The 20,319-nt window shown below is 34.5% G+C and overlaps 1 protein-coding gene across 3 annotated transcripts in view; it reads right to left on the reverse strand.

Annotated features, from left to right (window-relative positions):
• The window catches only part of CSMD3 (CUB and Sushi multiple domains 3), a 1,197,799-nt gene that overhangs the window by 376,572 nt on the left and 800,908 nt on the right, over positions 1 to 20,319 (reverse strand). For all 3 annotated transcript variants that reach the window (XM_061171997.1, XM_061171996.1, XM_061171995.1), the window contains one exon: positions 19,075 to 19,263. In XM_061171997.1, coding sequence (XP_061027980.1) covers positions 19,075 to 19,263 — 189 coding nt within the window. The remainder of the gene's footprint in view (positions 1 to 19,074; positions 19,264 to 20,319) is intronic.

Here is a 20,319-nt window from a genome sequence, read left to right on the forward strand (position 1 = left end):
TAAAGCTTCAGAAATTTGCATGTTATCTTTATTCCTGCTTGATTCTCTTTAGGTATTTCTTTGTACATTTACAAGGAAGGCATTTGAGATCAATAAGTGAAATGTAATCAAATGAGGATGTTTCAGAGAGGGGACCATACAGAAAGAAAGAAAGAGAGAAAGAAAGAAAGAAAATGATAGATTTAGTGATGATATCCTTGAAATTGTACTTTAGGAAAAAAACCTGTAATAGCACGTTAATATTTTCCAAGCTCACAAGAAAATGAGGACTGCATTATTCTCTCTTCATCAGAGAATCTCAACTTTTTGTTTTAACCCCACACATCTGAGGGTAATACATGGTTTCATTATTGATCATGGCTGACCAGTGCAGTAATCTTGATTCCTGGGGAAGAGTGGTTGAGTTGGAATGATGTAAGAGAGGAGGGACTCTTAGCAGGGAAATGGAGAGTTTGTAGTTTTATAAAATTCACCAGATAGTTTTTATTTGCTCTTGTTTAGAAAGAAGAAGGCAGGATGCTTTTTAAAATACCATGGAACAAATATTGAATGAATATTTATTAGATGAATTTAAAAAATTTGGGATAAGGTGGCATACACAGCCTAGACCATAATCAGAGGAGTTTTTCTACAAATTTTCCAAGGAGAAAAATGTATAACCTGGCTTTCCTTTTCCTTTTACAGGGAGACGATATAGTGGTGAAGCCCTCATGTAATGTTTTTACACGGGTAAATGACATTAAGTGGTTTCAAATACCATAACTGAACATAATTGAACATTATAATAATCTTACATTATCAGAAAAACAGATAATGTTTTTATCATTATAATTTTTAGATCTGAAAATAAATCAAAAGTTTTTCAGGACAAACAAAACCCAGGATTTATTTTTAGAAAATTGTGATTAGACTCAGTTGAGATTCCAATTTTACAAGATAAGAAATGGTTAATTTTTTACGTCTGCAGAATTCTGTAGCCAAGCATAATAAAACATTAACTAGTGCAAATTCAGAAAGGTGTAGTAAAACACATGAAATAAAAACTATCCATCACCTTTTGAAACACAGTTTTTGTAGACTGATTAAAACACATGAAGAGAAAAAATGTTACCTGTACATAGAGCGTACCAATAATTTAACTGGTATTCAAAGAGAGCTACAAAGAGGGTACTTAGGTACAATGCAGAGATGTAGAAAATGGCTTGCAGCCAGAAATTTAGTTTGTGGGAGGGTTAATAATCCCCTAACTCCTTTCGTTTAAAACACCTGCTTGAAGGGCAATATTTAGATTCTGCAAATAACTTCCCAAAGCTTGAAGTTCACTTTCCTTTGTGTTTTCTCAGTAATTTACCTTGAGATTTTTTATGATTACCGAGGCTATTGTTTATTTAAAAAAGGACACTCTCTCATACCTGACCCATATGTCCCTTCTTGATTCTAGATTTAACTTACAATGCTTATTTTATAACATTATATTATTTCCATGGCAACAACTGTCTTGGTATATTAAACAAAGGAAGATGACTTCAGCTGATTTGTCCTGTAGTGAAGGAGCTGGATTTGAGATTGGTAAACTTGAGCTGAAGAGAAAACAGTTAAAAAACAGAAATAATGATGAAAAAAGTGAAATTCATTTTATTACATACCCCTGATTAGGGGCTGAATGCATTTACTAGGTAGAATAATCACTGTCCTACCCTCATGGATTCACCCTAAACCTACCCCCATTAGTGCCACTGAACTTAAGGTGGATTGGTTCCTTAGCACAATGCACAGTTACTAATTGATAGTTCTATTCTGTTCCAATGTGCTTTTGTCTGTTTTCAAAGCACTAGGTACATTTGAACATATCTTAGCTAAGTGTATTAACCAGATGACAAATAATAAAAACATTTATTAGGAATCAACCTCTGTACTAATAACATACATATTTTTGCTGTTATTTTCAATATTATGAGACTGAAATGAAAAAAAAAATCTATACACACATATACACAAAACAGACACATGGACTTTACAAAAAACATAGAATTAGAATTAATTTTAAAATGTATTTGCCTTATGTAGCAATGACCTTTCCTCCTACTTTCAAAGGCTTTTAGGTACTCTCAATCTATTGCAACTTCAGTTAAATCCTACCCTCTCCTGAGACAGGGCATCAAAATGTAATTCAGTTACAAGTAACAGTAACATTTAATTATCTCCTCCAGTTATCTGCACTGCCAAACGATAGCATTTCCTGAGAGCTACAGATGTCACTGTTGTAAGCAAGAACCAGTTTGGGGATATGTACAGAATATCATGACACTGGCTTATTTAATGCTTTTATTCTTTGTGGCTCATACTTACATATAGAAAAAGTTTGCTCCCAATCTAATCGGCTTCAAATAAAAATTGTTAATATATTCTCCTAGGGAAAATTACTTAACCTCCCTATGCCTCAGTGTCCTTATTCAAACCTTATATGACCATGCCAGGCATGTAGTAAACACACAGCAAATATTAGCTTTTATTATTACCTCAGGTAAAATATTTCTTACCTGGCACTAATATGTGCTAGGGACAAATCACTTTCTAATTAAGTAAAGACATATTAAAAAATAAAAAGACATATTAAACTAAAAACCAAAATTACTTTGTCTAATGCAAAGCCGATGAATTTCATGCTTTCCAGGTTAATAATACTGCATTTATTTTTCTTTAAATCGCTATTTATGGGTCTAATCATTTCTCCCTTTTTCAGCATGTTTCCCAATACATCTAGGTTAAGTTTATTAGACACAGGTGAAGAACTGGCATGCTGTAGGTATTTCTGAACATGGGCATAATTCTCCACAAAAGCAGTAAGAGGTCACTTAGAGGTTGCCGAGAAAGCAAGTGCCTCTGGTACTTTTGTGATTCTAAAGTGAGACTCTTACTGTTGCAATTGCTTTAAGGATGTGACCCTGAAGCACAGATTCCAGTATATACTCTACTTTCTGCTCCTCTTTGTAACTCAACTCTCTCTAAAGAAGTCTGTATCCTCTATGTAATCCCAGAACTAACTTATCTTCTGACTTTCCAATTGGCAGGCAAATTTTGGCTTGCAACAAGATTTATAGTCAGAGCATGAGGACATATAAGGGAAATGAAGTGTTTTTTAGGAGTCTGCTATTTTAGGTTCTCAAAAAAAATTTTTTTTTAATTTGTCCAAATAAATCTGAGACTCTAATAACACAGAGGAATCATTTCAATGAGTCTCGTTGTGAGTGAATCACCATTATAGGTAAGTCACGATCTACTCTAACTTGGTTCATGATGATCACATGGTGAATTAACTTTATACTGTCTTATGCTCAGAATGGGCACCTGTAATATGCCAGAGATTATGGCAAACACACAGGAGGTACAAACATAACTGAGATACAGCCTTCACCTTCAACGGCGTCACAGCCATCAGATAAAACAGCGTGTATTCACTTGCCAACTACAGTATAATAAAGTAAGTTCAGGAGCTTACTTAGATTATGTTACTTACTTAGATTATAAAAGGCTCTCCATAAATCCATTTGTTTATAAATCCTAAATGAATGAGAAGAATTTAAGCTCACAGTCCTCAATGTAGTTATATTAAATAAGAAATGTGCATTGTCTTTTCCCATTTACATTGGCTTATTTTTTATGGCTCATATTTACATATAGCAAAAATTTGCTCCCAATCTAACCTGCTTGAAATATTGTTAATATGTTTACAGTGAAAATTGTGGATACTCAGTTTCTATCAGGCATATATTTTCCCTTCCTTTTCATTCCATTAGGGGGAAAAAAAGTCAGCCAGTCTCCTTGTTGAGCTCTGAATTTCACAACATATTGGGAAAGATTTATTCCATATACAGATATGAGATACAATAATTTTTCACCATATTCAATTTTTATAAATTTATCTTTTTTGTTTCTATCATAATTATTAGCCTCCTCTTAGAGCTTATAATTATGATAGAAACAAAAAAAGATTATTTATTGTTCATTGGTTGGTTGATTTACTTATTAGACTTGAGGGGTTCTGTGTTAATATCCACATAGCAAATGCATTATAGACTAAGGAATAGTGTGATGGTCCAGGCTGAAAAGGTAATTATAGTCCTTTATTGGTTTTAGGCTGAATAGAGTACCTCTGGAGTACAGCTTTGCTTATGTTAAAGTTAGTAAATTGAAAATGTAAAAATAAAGGAGTTTTGCCCCTATTATATATTCATTTCTTTATCAACTCAACAAGTTTACTGAAAGCTTTCTATAGATAAAAAGGCAATTCAATACAGCATTATGAATCCCAGAAAGGGTAAATACAGAAAAGCACATGCAGCCTGTAGGAAGGACATCCAACACACTTTTTGAAGGTCAAGAAAGGCTTCATATTAGGATGGGTAAATAAGATGAGTCTGAAGAATAAATCATTTAGGTGAACTTATGGGGTGGGGATAGGAGTAAGAGGGTAACATTCAGAATTTAATTTGAGGGCAATGGAGAACAATGGTAGAATTTTAAACAAGAGAGTGACATCATCAAATTTGTATCATAGGAAGTTCATTCTGACTCTACTATTTAGTTTGGGGAAAAGGGACAAGAATGGAGACTAGAGTCTGTTTGGGCTATTACAATAATAAAGTAAATAATGAGAGATAATGGCATCTTTATCTACAGTATGGTGGTAGAAAAAAAAGCTCAACAGATTAAAAGCAAAGCCTCCTCCAGCCACTGAACAATGCTTTCAGTGCTTTCTCTCACTGTGTCTTTGCATGTACCTTCTTAGAGATAAAGACATTATTTGTTTGCTTGTGACAACAGAAGTGAGAGTTTGATCATTTGCATATAGAGTAGACCTCAACACATCCCTAGCATCTTAAAATGTAGAAAGTGCTTGGCGTGTTAGGAAATGACATGTAGCATCTTGTTAATGTATTCCAGGATGCATATAGGGGAATGACTATAAAGAGGGCAGTAAAGCCAACCTAAGAAGGGACCTCTGGAATTTCAACTGTATCTAATAGGCATGAGAAATCACCTACTGATTTATGCAGGGAATAGACAGATGATCTGATCTTTCTAAGGTTACTTGGTGTCAACTTTAAGGTGAACCTCCCATTATACCCACCTTTTGGCATTCATGCCTTAGTACAGTACCCTCCCCTTGAGTTAAGTGGGACCTGTGACTTGCTTCTCATTACTCCTGTGATTTTATAACATTATGCAAAACTGCATCTTGCTAGAGACTCACTAGACAGACTTTCCTTGATGTTTTGATGAAGGAAGCATCTGAGTTAGGGAAGTTCACATGGCAAGGAACTGTGGATGCTCCCTAGGAATTGAGCAAAGAACTGAAGTTCTCAGTCCTGTAACCACAAGGAACTGATTACTTCCAATAACAATGTGAATTTGGAAGAGAATACTGAACCTCGGGTGAGAATTCAGCCCTGGTCAACATCTTGATTACAGCCTTGTGAGACCCTAAGAGAGGACCCAGTTAAGCCATGCCCATACTCGCTACCCGCAGAAACCAAGAGAAAGTAAATGTGCTGTTTTAAACTGCTAAATTTGTGGTAATTTGTTACTCATCTACAAAAAAGAATATAATTAGTAATGCTATTGAAGATAAATTAGATGAGGGAAATTTGGAAACAGGAAGTCCAGCTAGCAAAGAAGAGATGATACAGTAGGATTATACATTTAATTGAGAAAACATGAGCTGGAATCAGAAAAAAGCTGACTTCAAGCTCTTTACCAACTTAAATAATTAATCTGGTTAGTTTATAAAATGGGATAATAATATTCTCTCAAATGGTTTCTAAAAGGAATATATAAAGGGAAATATACATATTGTTTAACACAATACCTAGCACACATTATCATTATTGTGCTGTTACGTTTATGAGGATTAATGAGAGCTGGACTAAAATAAGGGTAATGAGAATGGAAATGGTGGTAAATTTGAGCAATAGCTTTTGGTAGTAGGTCTCAGTGACTTTCCAATATGGATAGAGAAAGAGAGAGAGGAGGAAGTAAAAGATGACACAGTTTCTAGCCTGAATGACTGGATGAGAATGATGCCATATCTGAACGAAGGAGTGCAGAAGGGAGAGCTGACTTGGCAGAAGAGATAATGAGTTCTGTTCTGGAGTGTGAAGTCTGTGTGTTTGTGGGAGGCCATCCAAGTGGAGAGGGCCGGTGCACAGCTGGGAATACAGACTTGGTACTCAGAAGAGATCTGGGTATATGAAAGGATCTGGAGATGGTTGTGAATTAGGTTACCCATAAATTGCATCAGTGTTCACACACACACACACACACAGACACACACACACACACACACACACACTCATAACACTCTTTCTGTAAAAACATGAGAAATCCAGGGAAATTTCTCCCAGCAGCCTCAGGAGCAGAGGATTAAATCTCCACTATCAACTTGATGTACCCTGCATCTGTGGAATACCTGAATAGACAACGAATCATCCCAAATTGAGGAGGTGGACTTTGGGAGCAACGATATATATATTTTTTCCCCTTTTTCTCATTTTGTGAGTGTGTATGTGTATGCTTTGGTGTGTGATTTTGTCTGTATAGCTTTACTTTTACCATTTGTCCTAGGGTTCTGTCTCTCTGTTTTTTTTTTTTTTTCTTTTTTATTACTTAAAACATTTTTTTCTTAATAATTATTTTTAATTTTTTATTTTAATAACATTATTTTATTTTACTTTATTTTATTTTATTTTATTTTATCTTCTTCTTTCTTTTTTTTTTCTCCCTTTTATTCTCAGCCATGTGGAGGACAGGCTCTTGGTGCTCCAGCCAGGCGTCAGGGCTTTGCCACTGAGGTGGGAGACCCAAGTTCAGGACACTGGTCCACAAGAGACCTCCCAGCTCCACATAATATCAAATGGTGAAAATCTCCCAGAGATCTCCATCTCAACGCCTAGACCCAGCTCCACTCAACGACAAGCAAGCTACAGTGCTGGACACCCTATGCCAAACAACCAGCAAGACAGGAACACAACCCCATCAATCAGCACAGAGGCTGCCTAAAATCATAATAAGGCCACAGACACCCCAAAACACACCACCAGACATGGACCAGCCCACCAGAAGGACAAGATCCAGCCTCATCTGCTAGAACACAGGCACTAGTCCCCTCCACCAGGAAGTCTACACAACCCACTGAACCAACCTTAGCCACTGGGGACAGACACCAAAAACAACGGAAATTACAAACCTGCAGCCTGCGAAAAGGAGACCCCAAACACAGTAAGTTAAGCAAAATGAGAAGACAGAGAAACACATAGCAGATGAAGGAGCAAGGCAAAAACCCACCAGACCTAACAAATGAAGAGGAAATAGGCAGTTTACCTGATAAAGAATTCAGAATAATGATAGTAAAGATGATCCAAAATCTTGGAAATAGAATGGAGAAAATACAAGAAACGTTTAACAAGGACGTAGAAGAACTAAAGAGCAAACAAAGAGAGATGAACAACACAATAAATGAAATTAAAAATTCTCTAGAAGGGATCAATAGCAGAATAACTGAGGCAAAAGAATGGATAAGTGACCTGGAAGATAAAATAGTGGAAATCACTACTGCAGAGCAGAATAAAGAAAAAAGAATGAAAAGAATTGAGGACAGTCTCAGAGACCTCTGGGACAACATTAAACACACCAACATTCGAATTATAGGGGTCCCAGAAGAAGAGAAAAAGAAAGGGACTGAGAAAATATTTAAAGAGATTATAGTTGAAAACGACCCTAATATGGGAAAGGAAATAGTTAATCAAGTCCAGGAAGCACAGAGAGTCCCATACAGGATAAATCCAAGGAGAAACATGCTAAGACACATATTAATCAAACTATCAAAAATTAAATACAAAGAACAAATATTAAAAGCCGCAAGGGAAAAACAACAAGTAACACATAAGGGAATCCCCATAAGGTTAACAGCTGATCTTTCAGCAGAAACTCTGCAAGCCAGAAGGGAGTGGCAGGACATATTTAAAGTGATGAAAGAGAAAAACCTACAACCAAGATTACTCTACCCAGCAAGGATCTCATTCACATTGGATGGAGAAATTAAAAGCTTTGCAGACAAGCAAAAGCTAAGAGAATTCAGCACCACCAAACCAGCTTTACAACAAATGATAAAGGAACTTCTCTAGGCAGGAAACACAAGAGAAGGAAAAGACCTACAATAACAAACCCAAAACAATTAAGAAAATGGTAATAGGAACATACATATTGATAATTACCTTAAATGTAAATGGATTAAATGCTCCCACCAAAAGACATAGACTGGTTGAATGGCTACAGAAACAAGACCCGTATATATGCTGTCTACAAGAGACCCACGTCACACCTAGGGACACATACAGACTGAAAGTGAGGGGATGGAAAAAGATATTCCATGCAAATGGAAATCAAAAGAAAGCTGGAGTAGCAATTCTCATATCAGACAAAACAGACTTTAAAACAAAGACTATTATAAGAGGCAAAGAAGGACACAACATAATGATCAAGGGATCAATCCAAGAAGAAGATATAACAATTGTAACTACTTATGCACCCAACATAGGAGCACCTCAATACATAAGGCAAATACTAACAGCCATAAAAGGGGAAATCAACAGTAACACAATCATAGTAGGGGACTGTAACACACCACTTTCACCAATGGACAGATCACTCAAAATGAAAATAAATAAGGAAACACAAGCTTTAAATGATACTTTAAACAAGATGGACTTAATTGATGTTTATAGGACATTCCACCCAAAAACAACAGAATGCACATTCTTCTCAAGTGTTCATGGAACATTCTCCAGGATAGATCATATCTTGGGTCACAAATCAAGCCTTGGTAAATTTAAGAAAACTGAAATCGTATCAAGTATCTTTTCCGACCACAACGCTATGAGACTAGATATCAATTACAGGAAAAAATCTGTAAGAAATACAAACACATGGAGGCTAAACAACACACTACTTAATAACCAAGAGATCACTGAAGAAATCAAAGAGGAAATCAAAAAATACCTAGAAACAAATGACAATGAAAACACGACGACCCAAAACAGATGGGATGCAGCACAAGCAGTTCTAAGAGGGAAGTTTACAGCAATATAATACTACCTCAAGAAACAAGAAACATCTCAAATAAACAACCTAAATTTACATATAAAGCAATTAAAGAAAGAAGAACAAAAACCCCACAAAGTTAGCAGAAGCAAAGACATCATAAAGATCAGATCAGAAATAAATGAAAAAGAAATGAAGGAAACAATAGGAAAGATCAATAAAACTAAAAGCTGGTTCTTTGAGAAGATAAACAAAATTGATAAACCATTAGCCAGACTCATCAAGAAAAAAAGGAGAAGACTCAAATCAATACAATTAGAAATGAAAAAGGAGAAATAACACTTGACACTGCAGAAATACAAAGGATCATGAGAGATTATTACAAGTAATTATACGCCAATAAATGGACAACCTGGAAGAAATGGACAAATTCTTAGAAAAGCACAACCTCCCAAGACTGAACCAGGAAGAAACAGAAAATATAAACAGACCAATCACAATCACTGAAATTGAGACCGTGATTAAAAATCTTCAAACAAACAAAAGCCCAGAACCATATGGCTTCACAGGCGAATTCTATCAAACATTTAGAGAAGAGCTAACACCTATCCTTCTTAAACTCTTCCAAAACATAGCAGAGGGAGGAACACTCCCAAACTCATTCTACAAGGCCACCATCACCCTGATACCAAAACCAGACAAAGATGTCACAAAGAAAGAAAACTACAGGCCAATATCAATGATGAACATAGATGCAAAAATCCTCAACAAAATACTAGCAAACAGAATCCAACAGCACATTAAAAGGATCATACACTGTGATCAACAGGGGTTTATCCCAGGAATGCAAGGATTCTTCAATATATGCAAATCAATCAACGTGATACACCATATTAACAAATTGAAGGAGGAAAACCATATGATCTTCTTAATAGATGCAGAAAAAGCTTTTGACAAAATTCAACACCCATTTATGATAAAAAACATCCAGAAAGTAGGCATAGAGGGAACTTTCCACAACATAATAAAGGCCATATATGACAAACCCACAGCCAACATCGTCCTCAATGGTGAAAAACTGAAACCATTTCCACTAAGATCAGGAACAAGACAAGGTTGCCCACTCTCACCACTATTATTCAACATAGTTTTGGAAGTTTTAGCCACAGCAATCAGAGAAGAAAACGAAATAAAAGGAACCCAAATCAGAAAAGAAGAAGTAAAGCTGTCACTGTTTGCAGATGGCATGATACTATACATAGAGAATCCTAAAGATGCTACCAGGAAACTACTAGAGCTAATCAATGAATTTGGTAAAGTAGCAGGATTCAAAATTAATGCACAGAAATCTCTTGCATTCCTATACACTAATGATGAAAAATCTGAAAGTGAAATTAAGAAAACACTCCCATTTACCACTGCAACAAAAAGAATATAATATCTAGGAATAAACCTACCTAAGGAGACAAAAGATCTATATGCATAAAACTATAAGACACTGATGAAAGAAATTAAAGACGATACCAATAGATGGAGAGATATACCATGTTCTTGGATTGGAAGAATCAACATTGTGAAAATGACTCTACTACCCAAAGCAATCTACAGATTCAGTGCAATCCCTATCAAACTACCACTGGTATTTTTCACAGAACTAGAACAAAAAATTTCACAATTTGTATGGAAACACAAACGACCCCGAATAGCCAAAGCAATCTTGAGAAAGAAAAACGGAGCTGGAGGAATCAGACTCCCTGACTTCAGACTATAATACAAAGCTACAGTAATCAAGACAGTATGGTACTGGCACAGAAACAGAAATATAGCTCAACGGAACAGGATAGAAAGCCCAGAGATAAACCCACACACATATGGTCACCTTATCTTCGATAAAGGAGGCAAGAATATACAGTGGAGAAAAGACAGGCTCTTCAATAAGTGGTGCTGGGAAAACTGGACAGCTACATGTAAAAGAATGAAATTAGAACACTCCTTAACACCATACACAAAAATAGACTCAAAATGGATTAAGGACCTAAATGTAACGCCAGACACCATCAAACTCTTAGAGGAAAACATAGGCAGAGCAGTCTATGACATAAATCACAGCAAGATCCTTTTTGACCCACCTCCTAGAGAAATGAAAATAAAAACAAAAATAAACAAATGGAACCTAATGAAAATTAAAAGCTTTTGCACAGCAAAGGAAACCATAAACAAGACCAAAAGACAACCCTCAGAATGGGAGAAAATATTTGCAAATAAAGCAACTGACAAAGGATTAATCTCCAAAACATACAAGCAACTCATGCAGCTCAATATCAAAAAAACAAACAACCCAATCCAAAACTGGGCAGAAAACCTAAATAGACATTTCTCCAAAGAAGATATACAGATTGCCAACAAACACATGAAAGAATGCTCAACATCATTAATCATTAGAGAAATGCAAATCAAAACTACAATGAGATATCATCTCACACTGGTCAGAATGGCCATCATCCAAAAATCTACAAACAATAAATGCTGGAGAGGGTGTGGAGAAAAGGGAACCCTCTTGCACTGTTGGTGAGAATGTAAATTGATACAGCCACTATGGAGAACAGTATGGAGGTTCCTTACAAAACAAAAAATAGAATTACCATACGACCCAGCAATCCCACTACTGGGCATATACCCTGAGAAAACCATAATTCAAAAAGAGTCATGTACCACAATGTTCATTGCAGCTCTCTTTACAATAGTCAGGACATGGAAGCAACCTAAGTGTCCATCAACAGATGAATGGATAAAAAGATGTGGCACATATATACAATGGAATATTAGTCAGCCATAAAAAGGAACGAAACTGAGTTATTTGTAGTGAGGTGGATGGACCTAGAGACTGTCATACAGAGTGAAGTAAGTCAGAAAGAGAAAAACAAATACCGTATGCTAACACATATATATGGAATCGAAAAAAAAAAATGGTCAGAAGAACGTAGGGGCAAGACGGGAATAAAGATGCAGACCTATTAGAGAATGGACTTGAGGATACGGGGAGGGGGAAGGGTAAGCTGGGACAAAGTGAAACAGTGGCATGGACATATATACACTACCAAACGTAAAATAGATAGCTAGTGGGAAGCAGCTGCATAGCACAGGGAGATCAGCTCGGTGCTTTGTGACCACCTAGAGGGGTGGGATAGGGAGTTTGGGAGGGAGGGAGATATGAGAGGGAAGAGATATGGGGACATATGTATATGTATAACTGATTCACTTTGTTACAAAGCACAAACTAACACACCATTGTAAAGCAAGTATACTCCAATAAAGATGTTAAAAAAAAAAAAAGATTAAAAAAAAAAAACAAAAAACATTAGAAATCCCTTAGAAATAAGTGAATTATTTGCTGCTTTAATGAAAAGAACCCACAACAAAAAAAATAGGGAATGGGAAAAGGATCTTTTCTTCTTTCCTTAGAGATGAAAGACTAGTAAATTTCCAAATGCAAAGGGGATATTTAAGTTGAGTAAGCTTGGTAAATCTTCTGCAGAGATAAGCAAACTATGGCCTGAGGGCCACATCCAGCCTGTTGCCTGATTTTGTAGATAAAGTTTTTTTGGAAAGCAGACACATTTATTCGTTTGTTTATTATCTATTGCTGCTTTCACAATGCAATGGCAGAATTTAGTAGTTGTGATTGAAACTGTGTGGACCACAAAGCCTGAAATATTTACTATCTAGCACTTTATAGTAAAAAGAAAAAAAGTTTACTCATCCGTGGTCTATTCCATAAAAAATGGTAGTCTTTAAAAATAGTGCATCAATAAATAAGGTAATAAAGAAATGCCACCTGGTATACCACAACACCAATCTAAAAAGTTCAAAACTTGGTTTCTGGCATAACCTTCCACTGATTACTTATAACCTTTCTGTAACAGCATTTTTTCAGCTGTCAAGTAGGAATAATACCTCCTCTGCTTACTTCAGAAGCTTGCAAGCAAGAAATTATTTTAAAAAACTATAAAGCATCAAAGTATAAGTTATTATTGATATTAGAGATTTTTTATATTGTCAAATCAAGAAATCAATGTAGTCATAATTATATAAGAAAAATATAAATATACATTTGTGTATGTAATTTATTAAAGGAAACTTTCTATCTATTATTTTTTGTTATATTTACAAGAAATATTTGGGTTGAGTAGAACTCATATTGGCATTATCCTTTCCAGGAAAGAAAAGCACAGAAAATTAAGATATTTGCTTAAAGTCAGCCAACTAATTAATGGTAGTGTCTGAGAGCTAGTGAAATCTCTTAATCATAATTTGCTTTCTACAGCACTGTATATCTACAATGGTGACTAACTTGATAAATCAGTCATATTTGACATACATGTGTGGGTATCTGAGGTATATAATTTTAGTATAGGGAGTTCGGAGGTTGAGATGAAATAAACAGAATTTGTTTAAAGATGAACTGTCTCTTCAAGTGCAATTTATCCTTTCTTGTTTTGAATTTTTAATAAAATTTTCATTTTAGAATAGTTTTAGATTTACAAAGAGGTTATAATGATAGTACAGAGAGTCCCCGTATACGTTTCACCTTGTTTCTTTTATTTTTGACATTCATTTTAAAGCTAAATAATAAGTAACCATCAGTATATATCATCTAGAAAGTTAGAAAAGTGAGAAAAATATGTAGATGTGTAATGTAGAGTTATCATTTTTCTCATTTCACTCATGATTAAGGCAAGATGTTGTTACTTGTCCAAGGTCAGATAAAAAATTGATGACACAAAATTAGAAATAGAAGTAGATGTGTTAAATAGACTATAAGGATGAATGAATTAATGTCTTTAAAATGACTTCAAAATGCATGGACTTCTTAAAATGTGTGGACTCTTGCCTAAAGACAAATCATTACTAATATTTAACTTGCTAATTTACTTTCCAAAACAAAATGTTTTCATTACCTCCTAGTTTATTTGCAACATGACCTGGCATGGTTCCTGGTATGTTTGGAAGCTTAATGAAGACATGCAAGTTTTTTGGGTTTTGTTTTTTTTATTTAGAAAGATGACAATGGGAATGCCTGTGTTTTTTGTAATGTGAACTTTAGAAAGGGAAATCAGGTACTTATTTTTTGACCAAAAACAAGTCAGTGTTTCTCATTTTCAAAGTAATCAACTTTTTAATACTTTTTTTTTGGATATTTGATTGCAACTTAAAAATGTGACCAGATATCCATAACCACAGCAATGTGGATCTCCAGGATAATCATTTAAATATAAAATATATCCACTGAAATATCATCTTACCTATTACTTTTATCTTTTTCAAAATGTAAAACATAATTATATATATGTATTTTTTAAAGGTAAAACTTTCATCTTGATCACTAAGTAGTAAATGAGATTATGTGTATGAAGTACTCAGTTGCTGATGGCACACTAAAACTTTTTCATCTCCTCCTTTTCTTCTTCCTTTTCCTCTCTTGCTTGTTGGTGAAAATCACTCTTCACCACTCAGTCATCATGGCCCTTAGGAGAACGGAATGGTGGTAAAGAGAGTTGCAGGCATAAGGAAAAGCGACTAAGGTTTGTTGAGCAAGTGTCACTTGTTGAGTGGTACATTAGGTGATTTACATATCTTTTATTGCTTAGAGCTGTAAGCTGTCTTGCACTATGGATGTAATTATCCACATTTTACATTTGAGAAAACTTGGCAGGAGAGAGATCTGAACAACTTTCCAAAGATCACATAGCTTAGGAAAGGCTGAAATGTAAATATGAACTATCTGCCTGCAATGGAGGCCACTTCTTAGGGAGAAGAATCCCTGTTACTGAGTGGGTGTTACGATCTCTACTGGTATCAAGATTCTTCTCCTGCCTCTACAAAGTTCCCTGCACTTACAACAACCTGGATGGACCTAGAGGGTATTATGCTAGGTGAAATAAGTCGGAGAGAAAAAAACAACCACCATATGATTTCACTTATATGTGGAATCTAAAAAATAAAACAAACAAACCAAAACAGAAACAGAATCATAGATACAAAGAACAAACTGGCAGCTGCCGGGGTGGGGGGGGAGTCGGAAAAATAGGTGAAGGAGTTTAAGAGGTACAAGCTTCCAGTTATAAAACAAATAAGGCACAGGGATGCAATGTACAGCATAAGGAATATTGCAATAAATGTGTATGGTGACAGTTGGCTACTAGACTTATCGTGGTGATCAATCTGTAATGCATATAAATGTTGAATCACTATGTTGTACACCTCATACTAATATAATATTGTATGTCAACTATACTTCAACAAAATAATTTAAAATTAAAAATTTCCCTGCACTTAAGTAACCCCCAATAAATGGGTCACAGTAGAAGAAATTTCCTCTGATTGAAATAGAGGACAGCCTAAGGAATTTTCTGAAGCCATGTATCAACTGTAATTAAGACCAGATTCCCTCTCAACTTTATTGAAGCTGCCAGTCAAAGACAGCGGTGTGCTTTTGTTAATGGAGCGCAAGCCTGGGCCTCAGAACTTGTGCTAGGCATGGCTCTGCCCCTGAGTTTGTGTGAAACCTTGAGTTTTTTATAGACATTGTATCTTCACTGATAAAATCGTTATTCTAAACCTACTTTCAAAGCATAGGTGGATTTTTGGAATGGTACATAATATAATCTTTTATAGACTGTAAAGACAATATTATGGCATTATTATATTGTCTCATTTTGTTAAAATATTACCTTAAAACATAAATGCAGAGGTTTCTCAGGAAATTTCTTAAATAAAAACATTATTTATTATTCATCTAACATCTAGAATTAAGATAATTTTCACCAAATTCTACCAACAGAGACTGAAAGACACTAACCAATTTACACACTAAATATAGGATCAAAATTAAATATATAGTAAAAAATAAACGAAAAGTAAGTTTCCAAAAATTGCTTTATCAGTTGCCTTATGTCCAGAGTCAGGCACATTCTTATATAACCTAGGTATACGTAAGTCATTTTAGTAAATGTTAGTATTAGTTTTACACATGACACAAAATTTTACGTCTCATCTACGATTTGTTCTGGGAATGTACTGTTTGCAACCTTGTGCCAAGGAAAAACCACCTAGATTCCAAATAACTGAAGCAGAAACAAACTTTTGGAATACAACCTACTCATAATTTGGCCACTGTCTGTAACATAAGCTTTCTATGAGGCTGGCGATGCTGAGTACTAAATGATGTTTTTAAACAAGTATGCACTAGAGAATTGGCTTTAGAGATATATGAAGTGAACAGCACAAAGAATCTAAGAAGAGACAAAATCTGTCCAAATAAACTAGCATTGCTAAAATTGTATCTGTTCATATGAATAGTTACAAATAATGCACATTTTATGTGACTGAAGACTGTGAACTTTGAAAAGATAACAAAATAAGAAATATATACATATGCATATATGGAACCAGAAATGCAAAAAGGAACATATTTGTTTTAATGCACAGGCAGAAGAGTGAAGAAAAGTTTAAAGAAAATTGGAGAAATAAAATTAAAAAAAACATACTATTTGAAAATATTTCTCGCCCTATCTTGTAACTTAAATGTATACCTACAGTGGAATTTATTAAGGACAATAGATTTAATTGTATACTTTAATAAGCTTAAAAGCAAGTACAGTTAATTTTAAAATGAGGGGAAAATTCCCATGGCAATAACTTTGTTTTTTAAATTTGTCCACAGGGTGATTTTATGTTATACTTCTCACTAAAGATTTAAGCACGAATATACCTACTCTCAAAGAAATACTTTAATATAACAAAACTAACTTGAAGTTACTTGTTTTGCAAAGCCAGATTTTCATAAATCTACCTATTAAAATTTATTGTAAAAGTGGAGTAAACCTTAAAAATGTAGATGCAAACACTTTCTTCTCAGCCTGTGTAACATCCTGGTATGTTTCTGGTACTTTGAAAGAAAATATTAATCAACTCTTTGTGACTTAGAGTTCTTTGAGATTAACCTTCCTCTCGACCTTTTTGAGGTTAAACCATCCTAGTGAAAAGAATTTGGGTTTCAGAATGAGAAAGATTGTATACAAATCACGGTTCTGTCACCTACAACCTTGATGATCTTGGGCAAGTTGTTTAAAATCTCTAAGACTTAGGTTCTTCTGATGAAAAATGGGGGGAATAACAATAACGGAATTATAGTGAGAATTAAATGAGGTAAATACATATATAAAAGAGCCAGGTAGACCCTCATAAAGGTTGGTGTTTTACAACATGGAATTCATTCTGTGCTATAATTGGTTTTATAAACTAGATCGGCGGGTTGGATAGGCAGCAGATTATTCTCAATATAATAAGAGTTATAACAGCATCTAAATTCTGAACCCCTCCTATATTCCAGGGATTGTATTAGATGTCTGACTGGCATGGTTAATCTCTTTAACCCTCATAACTAACATTAACAAAATGTTGTAACCATTTTGCTGATGAGAAAAATGAAGTTTAGAAAAGTGAATTAACCCAATATCAAATGACCAGGATATAAACCCAGGCACTCTGTAGCCCTCACTTGGACTATTCCCAAGGTTCTCATTAATATTCACACCAAAGAAAAATGGAAATGGGAGCAATTCATATAAGGAGGGGAATTCCAAATCTGGCAACAGCAGAAAAAACAAAAAAACCCAAAACCCCAAACATAAAAACAAAACAGAAGGACTATACATGTCTTCCTGGAAAAGATGTTCTGAGAGTATGACTACTCATCACCTCCCAGCCTCTGTGGCTGTTTGTGCCATTTCTATAAAAGCATATGATTTTTAAAAAGAAATTTCACCTGTTGAATATCAGCTTGTCTGTTATATAACCCTTAGGGGCTGTGAAAACAATCTCATCACTATAAAACTTATTAACTTGAAAGATCAAATTCTTTTTACTAGATTTGGGGATCCACAGGTATTCCCATCACATTCTATACAGTGGACAATATACTGAATAAGTCATAGAGAATATCCTCTTCTCCATTTGCATTTTCATCTGTGGGGTATATTGCCTCCATTAAAAAAAGAAAAAAAGGACAAAGTCTTAAACCACAGATCAAATCTCTACCAATTTGCCTGATTTTGTAGCATATTATAACTTACAAAGATCAGTGACCCACCATTAAATTTACAATTAAATTCAAATTAAATGCTTTTGAGAGTTTTAAGAGCTTTATGAAATAATAAAATGATCTTTTGCATCTTGTTCTATTGTAAAAATGAGTACTGATAACCACTGAATGGGTGATGACTTAAAGAAATTCTTGCCTCTCTATTTCCTAATATAAATAAAAATGACTTTAAGTCCTAGTGAAAAGCCCTTCATTTGCTCTACAGATTTTTTGTTTTTAATTTAACAGTCAAAATATTCATTTCCAAAGGTTGAGGTGGTGCTCCAAACTTTCAATATTTTAATTATTGCAATTCTTTATCTCACGTGAAATGAATTCCCATCTTAATTCATCTATCATAACAGATTAATTCTATAGATTGCACATACTGAGTCAATACTTGCCTTGATGGTCCTTAAATTATCTATTATTTTCCCTTGTAATCATGTTTCCTACATGTTAATTCTAAGTTATAAAATATTGTCAGAACTTCAGTCGGCAGTCATGGAAAATCATCTATTAACAGAATACAAGAATGCAATTTTCTGTAAGCTCTCAAAATATGATTCTGTCATCTACCTATTTATCTATCTATCTATTCATTCCTTATTCTCATCATCTGAAAACAAATTTAGAAGCATGGTTGGTTGAATAGAACAGTTGAGAAGGTAATTAAGGTATACCAGATTGCCAAGTGGAAAAAACATTGAAATAACTAATATGAAAGAAACGAAGAAATTCAACAGATTATAAAAAAACGAAGGGTGTATAACCATGCAACTCCACAGACAGTGACTACACATACAAGCAAATGAAAGCAGCTGACCACGTACCCACACACCTTGGCAGAGGTGCACTCCACACTCGTCGGCCGCCACCAAGACAGATGATCTCTGGCGTCCCTTCCAGACGATAACCTGATGAGCATGAGAAGGCCAGAGTGTCACCAACCCCAAAGCTGAACCCAATTCGGTTACCATATTGAGGAATTCCAGGATCTTCACAAGGCTCCAGATTATACTCTGTAGTTGGATGAAGAGAACAAAGAAAATGTTAGTAGTAACCTTTAAGGGTATATTCCTATTATTTGCAAAATGGATGCTTTTAGGGTCAGCCATACATTTTAAAAGTTACTATATGTAAAATTATGGGTATATGCTGATGGCATACATAATTTTCTTCTTTTGTGAAAGGTCTACTAATTTAACGAATAGTCTTATGTGTGAAATTCAATACAGGTGAGAAAATGTCACCTTCTGAGTGCTACATTGAAAATGTAGCTATTTATCTTGTATTTTTTCTTCTGCATTAGAAATATTTCCATTTCATAGATTTTTGACTTATAATAATGGCATAATAGATTCATATTTTCAAATGCAAAATACCATTTAGAATGAAATGATTTGCATTTTGAAATGACTTTTACTTAATGGTTATAGTCTAAATGACAAAGGCTCTTGTGCCTCTAGTATACAAGAAATTCAATTCATCCATATTCTGAAAAACATGTCACTTCAGATGCAAGGGTTTATGTAAGACTGAAGTGCCCATAAACTGAAAATTGTATATTATAGATTTATACAAGAAAACTTCCTCAAGCAATGAATGAGCATCATGAAAATGAAGTTAAACACTCTTCAGGGTATGAGAGAGTAGAGTTAATTAAACAACAATATTATAATTTATACACAGTCCTAAGAAGAAGTAGCTTATCTAAAAATATTTCCAGAGCACATGCTTAGTATGTAATTGCAGTGGAGAACAAGAGGGATTGTTTCATGTTGATGAGCTATTATTTTATTGTTTAAAAAACTTATTTGGATATACTTTTAACATTCTAGGTTAAAATTGATGATGCTCATTTGCTATTCACTATGAAATACCTTAATTATTTTAGAAGACAAGTATTTTCATGTAAATACTAGAATAACTGTTGAAGAATGAGGTTAGTATTTTGATGATTTTATTTATATAAATTATATATTATTTATATAATTATGTATAATTGTAATATTATAAATTTAATGTTACTAGGTTGGCATAAGATTTACTTATTAATTTGTTTCTGTATTCTCTTT

Source organism: Eubalaena glacialis, chromosome 17 (genome assembly GCF_028564815.1).
Source record: "Eubalaena glacialis isolate mEubGla1 chromosome 17, mEubGla1.1.hap2.+ XY, whole genome shotgun sequence".
NCBI lineage: Eukaryota > Metazoa > Chordata > Mammalia > Artiodactyla > Balaenidae > Eubalaena > Eubalaena glacialis.